Source organism: Pomacea canaliculata, linkage group LG2 (assembly GCF_003073045.1).
Source record: "Pomacea canaliculata isolate SZHN2017 linkage group LG2, ASM307304v1, whole genome shotgun sequence".
Lineage (NCBI taxonomy): Eukaryota > Metazoa > Mollusca > Gastropoda > Architaenioglossa > Ampullariidae > Pomacea > Pomacea canaliculata.
The window spans coordinates 24,748,059-24,760,193 of NC_037591.1; the positions used below are offsets into that span (position 1 = coordinate 24,748,059).

General features: G+C 44.4%; 1 protein-coding gene across 1 annotated transcript in view; it reads right to left on the reverse strand.

Annotated features, from left to right (window-relative positions):
* The window catches only part of LOC112556145, a 102,807-nt gene extending 95,437 nt beyond the window's left edge, over nt 1–7,370 (reverse strand). Inside the window, 1 exon segment of the mRNA XM_025224859.1 lies at nt 6,134–7,370. Coding sequence (XP_025080644.1) covers nt 6,134–6,172 — 39 coding nt within the window. The 5' untranslated portion in view covers nt 6,173–7,370.
* Nucleotides 7,371–12,135: the final 4,765 nt, after the last annotated feature.

Genomic DNA, 12,135 nt, shown 5'->3' on the forward strand with positions numbered 1-12,135 from the left:
TACCTTGACAGAACAGCGGGAAGACTGGTGAAGAATGTCTTTCGCTGAGACTGGACAATTCTGTCGGTCACCGCCCTGCTTGTCTGGGTTCGCCGAGACAACAGTTTGCGTTTATCTGTGGCCAGGCCCACGTGATGTGTCCTAGTGGCCAAGATTGTCAACATCGACACATGATGTACTACCGTGCTACACTCGTCTTGGTCTGCACCCTCTTGCAGATAGCATGACTGCGACAAGATTCAAAGATTCAGCTAATTGACACAACATTTTTAAAAAGCGAGTGAGAGAAAATGTGAGGGAAAGAAATGAGAGAAAAAAAAGCTGCGTCGGGAGTGATCGATAATGTCTCAAATGTTTCCAAAAGTGGGGAATATAGGGGAATATAGGCTTTCTCTCGCTTACTGCCGCGTCAACAGAGTTAATCAGCTGGGACAGTTCTGATATGTGGCTATGGGACCAGGGAAACTGTTTTCTTGGAGGCAGCTGTAGGTCCAAGGTAAACAACAGATCCTCCAAGGACACATAAGAGCAGACCTAGACGGTAGGCATACAACCTACAAGTCCCCAGCTTCCGTCCAGTCCACGGCTGGCTCCACCTGGCTCGCTCGGGATGTCACACTAATGGACTGGGCGTTAACCAACTTTTTTGAGGCAACTATGCGGCTTAAGTTTATAGTGAAAAAATGCTCTTTTTTTTTTTTTGCAGCATGTAGACATAAGCTAAGAGGAAAAGATCGGGGTTGGTGACAAAGGTGGTGTCGATGCAAATCCGGAAGGAATAAATTACATAAAGGACACTTCATCCTTTTACAAACAATAAACAACAATTACCGTTACAGACTGATAATGGCATGATATCACTCGTAAAATAAAAGCCAGCAGTTGATAAGGGCTATTTATAGGCGAGACGTTTTTTGAGAACGGGTATTTAAACATGATGCGGCTGGGAGAATCTCCACCAATCGGAAAACGATCTACAACCATCAGACGCCATCAGCCATGACCGGGAATCGTCGGGACATAAACGGAAAACAACTACCTGACTTCTTTAGCCATGACCGTGAATCGCCGGGACCTAAAATGTACGATCCCGTGAGAACATAAAATCATTTCATGCTAAGAGCAAAACTGAACACAAACATTATTATCCACATAGCTAAAAATGATTGTTTACTTCCTTCACCTGCACCCAACCCGGAATTGCTCACACGGCGAAGTTGATGCCAGTCTTGTTACTAAGGGCAGAAAACTGCTGCAATTCTTGGAAACATATCGTAGAGAGGCTCCCTGCAGGTGATTGTCATCGTTCTCTACTGCCCACACGCACACAGGCGCGCACACGCACACAAAACCATGTTTTATGTTAGAGACACGGTGTGAAAGGGCAAGCAGGCGGAGTACAGTTTGCGGTGGCCTCCCTTGCCGCTTGATGGCTTTAGTTAGGACGCGCAGTGTTAGCTTTACTTATCTGCCCTCGCGGCGCGAGATCAGGCTCCTGCACGCAAACTTTGCCTCCTCGTCTCACCCCAGTGTACAGTAGGGATCATAATCGGCGAGACACACCGAGACCGAGAGAGAGAGGACAGTGCAAGCATTGAGCAAGATTTTTAAAAATGGCGGACATAGTACCCTTGTGCGAACTGTTGACGTGGGAGAGGCCGCAGACGGATTTTGTCTATCAAAGACCCCGACAAGAACCGCTTAAGCGAATAACCTCGATCTCTATCTCTCCCTCCGCGTGTTTATGTGTCTGCACGCGTGTATTCCCGTATTACTTAGCAGTCTATGTTGTAGATTTGTCGCTCAGCTTGCTGAACCTTCAAGTCATATCTTGCAAGACCTACCTTTTTGTCCCCCTATTATACTTCTTGTATTCACTTTAAAAGGGTGCCAGCCACGCCTACAAGCTGCTCGGTCGAGACAGCTGCACTATGTCAACCACCGCCTCGAGGAAGTTTCCCCCCGCGTCGTCCACAAAACAGTACCCAAGCCTCCATAGTTCGAACTAGGGTTCATCTTGACACCTGTCGCGCACCTCTCCACCCCATCCAGGTACACTGCACTAGACACGAAACCACCACGAACTATGAAGAATGGTATACTGCTTGAATGCTCTCAAGGTGAGGCCAACTTGGGCGAACAGGTCGCTCTCGCGTTTCTCAAGCCTGCATGGTGCGAGCGCTGATGCTTGGTCGTTCCCACACCAGCGACTTTTTACCTCCCTGCGTCACTGCCTGGCGTGTCTCGACCTCCCGAGGTTTGGCCCTGCACGCTCGGCGCCCACTGCACATCTCCCAATATACCCAGTGTACCGCCATTTTCTGTTTCTACATTTCTCTCTGCAGTTTGCAGTTTGCTCGCGTGGCTGTGACGCTTCGGGTAGGGGGTAGAGTGTGGGGTAGGGTAGGGTGGAGGTTAAAGTGTTTTGAAAGGACACGTTTGTTGAGAAAGTCAACATCCAGATGGGTCTTGCAGTGTAACTATCTAATTTTTTTAAAATAAATATTTTTTGCTGAGTCATGAACTTAGATGAAAACAACCAGCCCTATAAACAGGTGCCACATCCCAGAAAGAACAGCGTGAGTTAGAAAGTCAAGTGGGTTGTGCAGATGAGCCACCCACCATCCCAGATTCTGCTTGTCTAGGATAGCAGTAAATTCGTCATCATTTAGAACTGCCACCACCACAACTTATGTACCAACACGAGATTACCTTTCTGTCCACCCCTCCACGATCTCCCGCAATGGCTTCCTCTATCAAATTCACCTCTTCACATGCACATGCTGCTCTCCACAAAACAGTACTCCAGATTCTTTTCCCATTTCTCCATCCTTCCCCCTTTTCTTTCTCTCTTTCTCACCCCAACATGTTAGTTTCCTCCGAACGTCAGATCGCCTCCTCCATCGTGTCTTCACTTATGCAGTAGCGGGGTGGATATCAAATACAAGGCCTCTCTATGCCTCTTCCGTCACTTCAAGGTTTTGTTGTTGGTGGGATTAAAAAAAAAATGCATAAATCAACAGACACATTAGGGCAAGCAAGCAGCACTGAGATTCAGCTTCCGCTAGAGCTAGATTGTCATGATACTGTTCCATGGGCGCTCGACACAATGTCTGGTCTGTTCTACACCACCCGATCATCTTTCCCTCTCATCGCGAGGTCGGGGTACCTCTGACGTTGTAGGGTGCGTCACGTGATGATAGTCCTCGCTGTTCACAGCCTTACATCATGGCAGAAGAGTTTCTTTGTCCATCTAAAGGAATGGTGAATGTGAATGCTTCTTTGAAAACCTTCGACCAAACTGATTTTTTTTATATATAACCACGAAGTTGCACCCAAGAATAAGAACTAGAGGAGAAGAAACGTTAAAAAGTGTTTTAACACAGGTGGGTAAGGAGGGAATCCTGTCAAATGTTTTTGAATCTGTTTTTTTTTTTTCGATTAATAAAAGTCACCAAACGTTTGGGATCCGGCAACGACAAGGCCGTTGGAACTAAAATATACCTTTTATTTCTTCCCTTTCTGCAATCTCATTTCTCTCGCAAGCCATCTAGTATTATTAGTCAACGTGTCCGCCCCTCCTAGCTCTATATTCATCTATTCATCTTGTCACTCATTCATGCACTACAATGGCTTAGACAGAAGGCATACTTGGCACTTGACACCTTAATTCACATCAAAAGGGTCTCTGGAAGGTTTTTCGGATTGACTTCTTTCGTATGACTGCCCAGTCTTGCCTTGGTAGGTATAAACATCAAGAGACAAGTTTGCAATGTGCAAAAAGAAATACACTCCACCCGTTACCACCATTCCTCTTACGTAAGAAGGTTCATAAAACAGATCACTTCCCGAAACTTTTTCGACCAGTGTAGGGGCTGAACAGGGCTCACCCAGAAGTCCAAACTGTGGCATGTATTAAACATAAAGATTGCTTGTCTTTGGCGTCGTTTATGAGTTGTCTGTCCTTTTATTGTCGTGCATCCCAGTGACCTCATCACAATAAAGTTCAACCACCTACTGGACCAACTCATACAAGCCCTAATAAAGAGACACAGTTTAGATACCCGAGTTACAAGTAAATTAACCGAAGTTCTTATTGCTACTTTAAATTACGAATTTAAGGCACATCAGACAGACCATTGTCGATGCAATTTACTTTCGTTTAACTGTACTGTGTTGTCTTGCTCTTTTATTCTGTATTTTATTCGCCCAGTGATGGTTTAAATTCCGACAGGGAGTAACAAAGCAGAACAAGAAGGAAGACAATTAACTGCAATAGTATCAGATGATTGAAATGAACTTTTCGCTGCGAGATGCTATCAGTCGCTTTGTGAAAAGCAGTCTCGTCAAACCTGTACACTACAGACTTCTTTGTGCTTTGTTGGACTTAGGAACAAAAGGGTTAAAAATATCTCAAACGGACCTGACGCCATCAGCTGCTCAACCCACATCTCCGATACCTTTGATGACAATGACGACCAACATTGTTCTTGTAAGTGTGACAGCGGCTTCAACTGACAGTCATCACCCTTGTGTAATGTGTTTATAAACGGTAAATTCGTTGCATAATACAGGAGATGTCAAGGCTGCTTCAAGCGCCCAGTTGCGCTGTGCACCCTTGTAGGGAGAGAAAATGAGATCTGGGAGTACTACAAGCTGCCATACGGGCAACGGATGATCTGCTATAGGATGTCTTAAGATATACAATGTACAAAAAAAAAAAGGGAACAGGGTCTGCAGCAGTGACAAATGTAGGGTAGCTATCCACCGTGAGTTCGTGACAAAACTCCCTCAAGACACGATTTTAACGAGGGCTGTGCTCCCTGGCCATGCGCAGGCATCGCAAACTTACCACTCGCGATTCAGCTACGAGCGATACTGAAACAAAAGGTATTGTTGTGGTAGATATTGACTTGCCAAGCCATCCTTGGGTCACAAGATGGTCACACACCCCCCCCCCCCACTGTGGCCTATCTGTTCAAGTGATAAGCCCAGAAGAGAGATGATGGCCCAAGCTTGTTCACGAGTTCTAGGCCGCACTACGTGTCACGTGTGCACACCACGTAGGCCGATGTTACGTCCGCTCACGAACGTCCTCCACATGTTGGGACGCGCACGAGCATAATCAACGGGCAGATAAGGGTGCAGTGCAGACAGCTGTGAGCAGAAAGTGTTGTCTAGACCTCGTCTCTGAGTGTGTGTGTTGGAGGGGCGAAAACGACAACGGCAACAACATCGTGCATTGCGCATGTCAGCTGTGACGTCATCCGGGCGACTGGGCGACTACGCTGTCTCTCGGTCATGGCTCCAACCTCTTTCCTGTCAAGAGCGTCTTGAAACAAGATGGCAATCACATTCGTTTCCTTTAAGCTTTCTTGTAGTAAAGGTTCTACAATTTACAAGAATTTTCTTCGTGAAAGACTATTAAGTGTCAAAGTCCGTTATCGGCTTCGAGCAAAAGATAGATCAAAGGTCATTCGAGAGATTTATGAGAGCACCAGACTCCGGAGCGGAGTGCCGCTTACTCAAGACGGAAACTATATGTATCATGTGACCGAATACATTAACTAGCGAATAGCTAAACACTTGTTGATATCTGTTTACAATTCACTCAAAAATGTCACATGTTCTTTTTATATTCTTGTATCCTCAAGAGGTCCATGTCGAAGATTTGTTTGGAGAAGTTGGTGGTTTTGGAAAAAGCTTTCTACAACTGCATTTTAAACCCACAATTATTTTCAATCGCTTTATGATCTGTGGGGCTGGAGGTGTTGGTTAAATTATGGAAAACTGGTCGATAAGCATTACAATGGAATTTAGAGGAGAGAGAAGATAAATAAAGCCAGAGAGACATATACCGTTGGGGCTGACAAACGAACTAACGTCCTCTTCGAAGACACTAACAAAATGTTGTAGCATCAAAGGATACCATTGTGAGGAGGCAATCATAGTGAAATATCTTTTGAAATTTTCCAAATATTCGTAACAATATCTTAATTTTGAACAAGAATTGATCCACTGCTAGAACCACAAAGAAGAAGACAAAATTCAACACTGACATACCGATCGTTGGAGTAACTTTTGACTAACAGTTGTGGGTTCCGAGCACTTGTACATTAACGAGAAAACTTACCTGCAATTTGACAAAGGCGTGAGTCTGATCGGCATCCATGTTGGAAAGTCTCTAATTCGATGACACAAATGAAAGGTGAGGGCTAACTGACATTAGGTGGAACCGCTTTATTCTTGAGGTATTCTCGCTTTTTGTGAGATTTTTCGAGAGTTGAGCGATGTCGGCGATGTGGTTTCCTCTTTTGTCCTACTACCTGGTACGGTTGGAGAAGACTAACACACATGACACTGACGAACAACTGTCTAGTAAGCCTGTTGCTGTTTAAACCTTGCCGACCTCGGAATTAAGGACAGCAAACTTGCATCTCCCCACTCTTGCTTATTAAGTGTCTTCCTGTTGTCTCGTCCTTACAGACCTGACTGGAGCATCCGCTAAACTTGCTACAGCAACGACGACCTAAGAGCCCACAACAGTCGACACGGAGGCTCAACTGCGAAAAATTTCCAGTTCTATTCAAGGACAAATTAACAACTCTGTGCAAACTTCTGGCTTGTGTTTAAAGCTGTTTCAATCTGGCTGTGTCTCTTCCGTTCCGGTGCTGAGTTTCGATGAGAAAGTACCCTTCTGAGGCTGATTCTGACTGAAGAGCTGATAATTTTGTCACATCCGGAAATGGAACGGAAGCAGCTAAAGCTACGTTACACAGACATTATCTGAGCTTTTGTACTGATCATTACCGAGCGGAACAGCTGAGTCCTCTCAAGAAAGCGAAATTATTATGGCCACGAACTGCTGGCTGTTTCAGGCTCGGTTTATTTTCTTGTGTTGCTCCGTGCATTTGCATGTAACATGTTTTGCTGCGGGTTGCAGTGATACCATCGAAACACAAACATCAGTTTTGACACACAAAACATTCTCACTTAAATGAAAATTTTTTTTTCGATCGATGTGCTTTTTTGTTTCAGCAGTTTAGTCAACTTTTAATATCTGGAGTCGACTTCAATCCAGTGCATTATCTCAGCTCAGCTCGTAAAACTGCACGCGATCTGTCGTTATATGCTCGAGTTATGTCCCTTGGCATTTTCCGCTCGTAATAAGTGCATTTACCCCTGTATCGACATCCTTTAGTGCCCAAGTCATTAGCAGGTTACTGCGGCACTCAACTCATCCTTCTTCTTCTGTGACTGCTGCTGTTGTTCCTCCTTTGAGTATTCTGTACTATCTTTTGTTTCTTTTCTGTCAAAATTCTTAAACTGTCACAATTGCCCGTAGCTTCATTTTTCTTTTCATTTTTTTGTTATTCCAACACCTAGGGTTTCTTTATTTTGAGTGGTGCGGGGTGGGCAGTCTTCAACTGGAAAAAAAAATTGTGTTCCAGAGTCTGCTTCGCGTGCGTGTGCGGCGTAGGTCCAGACACTAGCATTTTGTCTAACAACAAGAAAGGACACTCTAAAGCAACTTGGGAATTTCATTAATAACTCAAAGTTCTTCTGAACAGCAAGGTGACGCAGTTATCCATTTTCTGGATTACACGCCTTCTTGCCAAGCCGCGTGACAATATCCCCGTACGAGTGTGAGAAAGAGAAAAAAAAATCCCTTATGCTTCGCCGGTGGGACTGGGTTTTATATTTTCGACAAGAACGCGTGAAAGTACCCTAGCTTCTGAAGCAGGATGCATGCTTGCCAAAACCTGAGTATATTAACTTTTTAGTTTCAACAGAACAATAAAGGTAGTACCTAATAAAGTTTGAACTGTATGCAGTCAGGGGAGCTTCATGACGATCAGTTTACACGAGGCCGTGCTGGCGGGGAGATCAAAGATGACAGGTGAGGTGTAGGACCGAGTGTCGCACGGAGCGAACTGTGCCAAGACGAGTCACTAGGTGCACTGTGGGGGGATTGCTAGAGCTTGCACAACAACCACCGCACGGGTTAGCCGGGGTCCGATTTCCAACACTTTCAGCTCATGCAGTTTGTGCAAACTGTTTCACCGTCCTTACTGTCCAGTGTCACGACAAGCAGTCTGTTTGTTTACATGGGGAACCACTGGGGAGGGCAGCGGGGTGTGGAGATTGATTCTTTTTTATTGATTGATTGAGAGAGAAACGTGATTCACAATGGAGGGGAGGTGGTGGAATGAGAGGTAGAAAGGAGTGAGAGAGGGTGGGAACGATTATAAGACTGGGCATCCAGTTCGAAGGAAATGAATGAAGAACAGTCTTAGGCATCGTTTGTGACTGCTCTCATTTGTTAGCCCTGTGATACAGACTTGTATGTTGCTCAAGGGAGACTCAGAGAGCGACAGTGTAAGTGAACGTCGTGATACTTCCCGCAGATTAATTCCCCTTCTGTCCCCATATTCCCTGTCACAAGTCAGGCGCGATCTCACATTTCCGGGGCCCGTCTGATCGGCTTTGCGCCTGAAAGCCGAGGAAAGCCGCACTTACACAGGTCAGGTTAGACACAGTACATCCTATGGGCAGGACACATCCTGCTTATGATCACTGCATGGGCAAATGCTGATGAACCACTCCAAGTCCCGCACATGAGTATGCTCGCACACAAGCACGCACGCACGTGCGCTCAACCTCGCGTGCGCACACAATGAGATTCAATATGCGCTCACTCGAGCAGCCTGGCAATGTCGACCCTGAAAATCGCATTTCCTTCAGCACCAGGTGCACGTGACTCACAATAACACATTTGGTTAACACAATAACACAATAACACCTGTTGGTTGGTTGTCTTTTATTTTCTAGTACTTTATCTAGTAGTCGAACTGTTCTATGCGGCGCCATGAATAAACAAGTGCAGCCCTCAATAACTTGGCATACACTGCAGACAGCAGGTTACTGTCTCGTGGTCTGTCTGTCAGAACGAGTGCCAGCTGGAATCGTACAGCCTAATGCATATCCCAAGTCACTAAACGACCAAAAAAGTGACAGACAAGTGAAAAGAAAGGGAAGTTCCAGCTTAATTTTTAACAGGGCAGACTTCACTAGTCTCTTTATTTGCGTTTACGGGAAAAGATACCGTGCCAAAAAAAATTGTACATTTGTATGAGTTCTAGTCATCGAGATTAGTATTCCAGTATTTTTTGTGACAGTTCTCTATAAAATACATCTTAAACACACGTAAATACTTCAAGCAGCTCATGGGGGGAACGAAGTAAGGAACAGCCGGATTTCAAGGACTGGCAGACTGTGTACGAGTGTGACAAGCCACAACAGTTCCTTACAAAGACACCTGTGCTAAACAAGTCCTTTGGTCCTGCTCCCAATGCACTGGAACATGACTGTATACACACAATAGTCAGCCCTCGTCAAACCCACGCGCCAAGATCAGCCTGCTTTCCTTCTTTTCACGGCACCGCCTTTTGAGGGATCCATTTTAATGTAAACTATAAAGAGTAACTGCAGTTTGAAGAAGCAGAAGGCAAGACAGACTACAAGGCTAGTTTTTCCGCATACTCTGCCATCATTTATCTCCACGATCGATCAGGTAGGGGAAAGTAAATCAACCAGCATTAGACCTTCCACGAAATGGCGGACATGGCCAGAGAGACTTGCAGATTAGAAAGAAAATAAGTTACTTTTGCCCTTTGAAAAAGAAAGTATAAAAAGACTATTACCTTTTTACCTAAGTAGGACCTAGTCGTAGGCGTATTATGACTCATATCAAGATTATTATTTCTAATGACAGACCAATATTATTACTTTTATTGTAGATGCTTTTATCTTTCCACCAAATTATTAGAATTACTTATACTAAATCCATATTATTACTATGTAATTCGCATATTAATACTTTACAATTTCTACAAAATGTGTATCTCGAAGATTTGTCATTCTGAAACCCAAGCATCGTGTTTTGTGAAGAGTTGTTGGTACGGTGCCCACAGGCTTGAAATGGTGTTGGTCCACTGCCCACGAACTCCTTGCCATGTGAGTCTTTTAAACGATTTCCTGCAGTGGTCCTGGCAACAGTGAGGTGGTTATCTTCATAAATGCAGTGTAAGGTTAGCAATGCAATGGGACGTAACGAATAAAACGGAAATCATGTAGAAGGCACTGAGCAAAATGTATCTCAGCAGATTACCTTTGGACATGAACAAGGTAAGATCCTCGTGCCAAGTGAAGTTCATCAGCAAGTAAACAAGACAGAGCATAAAAATCCGTCTGTTTAACGGCTAAGGGGTTCAAAAGGAGCAATGGTTAAAAGCTTGCTATTCTGGTTTGTGTATGTGTTGATAAAACTGCGATCGTGGCTGAAATTAGCAGTGCGCACGGGAAGAGAACCACATCCAACGGCGATGACGTCTGTCGAATAAAGAACCCTTGGCCAAAACCAACTGCTAAAAAAAGAAACTCCCATCAAAGTTAATCTATCATCTCAATGCAAACCCGAAAGGGAAACTACAGGTTGCTGAAAAAAGCGATATTATGTCTAGAGACTGACAAGATCAGGTTGAGCTTACGTTGGAAGGAGCGATAGTTCGTGAGATCGATGTTTGGCCAGTAAATTGAAAAGTGTGCTGCCAAGATCGCTTGAAAGACGGAGAGGGCAATAGGACTGTCTCTACCCCATTCACTTTTTTTCACACTTTTGTGCTCTTGTCTGTCATGTGTCGGCCATCTTTGTGCCCACAGCACGTTGACTCAGCCGACATCTTGTTGCAATCTAAATGAGAGAGTTCACAGAGCATGGACTGGCCCCCAGCCTTTTCAACCCCTATCGGTCTTTTCTGCGCATCTATCCCAGTTTAAAATAACAATGTGCAACAATGGTGTATCAGTATCACAAAGCAGATCCAGATACATTACAATAAAAAATGTACTGTTGTCCACAAACCTAGATAATCCAAACAGCATTTTAAAAAACCGCTCCAATGACTGGAAGAAATTTCAAGATAAATTTTGCAGTGATTTACCTATGACAAACATACTTTTCAAGTATAATCATGTTTACCTGTGTTTAACCAAGATAAACACCTGTTTACGCAGGATACAAGAGTGTTAATGTTATACGATCGTAAACGCGCTTTGAAGCTTGTGTTGAAAACGAGGCTCAGCCGGTCTGGCGAGGGCCTGGGAACTATGCTCTCATCTTGGATTCCAGGACAGACGCCGGCGTACAAGTCTACGAACACGGACTCGTCCCTGTGTGCAACAGATGGCGAGAAAACAAAGTAACGACCCCTATCTATAATTAACACTAATTTAGATAGGACCACGTGCCCTACCCAACCCCCCCTCCTTCCTCAACATTCGTGGAACCTCTGCTTCTTTCAGTCTGCAGGGCGTCTTCTATCAAATTAATTGTCGGAAACTCAATACGCCACAGCCCAGGATGTCTGCCTGGCGCGAGGCTCCACCAGCTTCAAAAAAAAAAAAAAAATACAAAAAACAATTGTTCTGACTTGTCCGACTGTTGTGCAGAGAATAGCAAGAGTTAATTAGTTCAATACAGTCCGCCGATGAGAGGAAACAAACACGTGGCCACCACCAGACCCTAATGGTGGGGGTAGTCAGGAGTTTCAGTGGTATTACACCCCTTCCCAAACATATTTAGTGTGTTTTATTTTCTGAATTGTCTACACTGGACTCTGTATGTGAAAAATCATACAACTGTACACTTTCTTGTTTGTTTATTCAAACGAGTGTTTTACAAAGTGTGTATTTTCTACCTCACCATACTTACTGTATCTGTAATTATTCATTCACAGTCATGCATAGAAAAAGTTATTTAACACCAGTTATTAATTTGTGCAAGTAATAATGTCTGCCATTTGTTCCTTCCTATGACCGGTTGAGTCTGCTTTGATCACTTCCCAGCTGCTGCCATGGGCACGGGTGGGGATGAGGGAGGAGGTGCTGTGTGTGAAGTTTATATTTTCCTCCGTGTCAAGGTACATTTAGAGCAAATAAATATTCTGCGAACTTTTGCTGACATACGAGAATAAAGGCCACCTGTTGTGTGGAGAAGTGCACGAGCACTTCGATGTGTGTGTGTGTGCTGCGGAAGGTGGGAGAGGAGGAAGGAGAGAGAGAATGTGTAATATT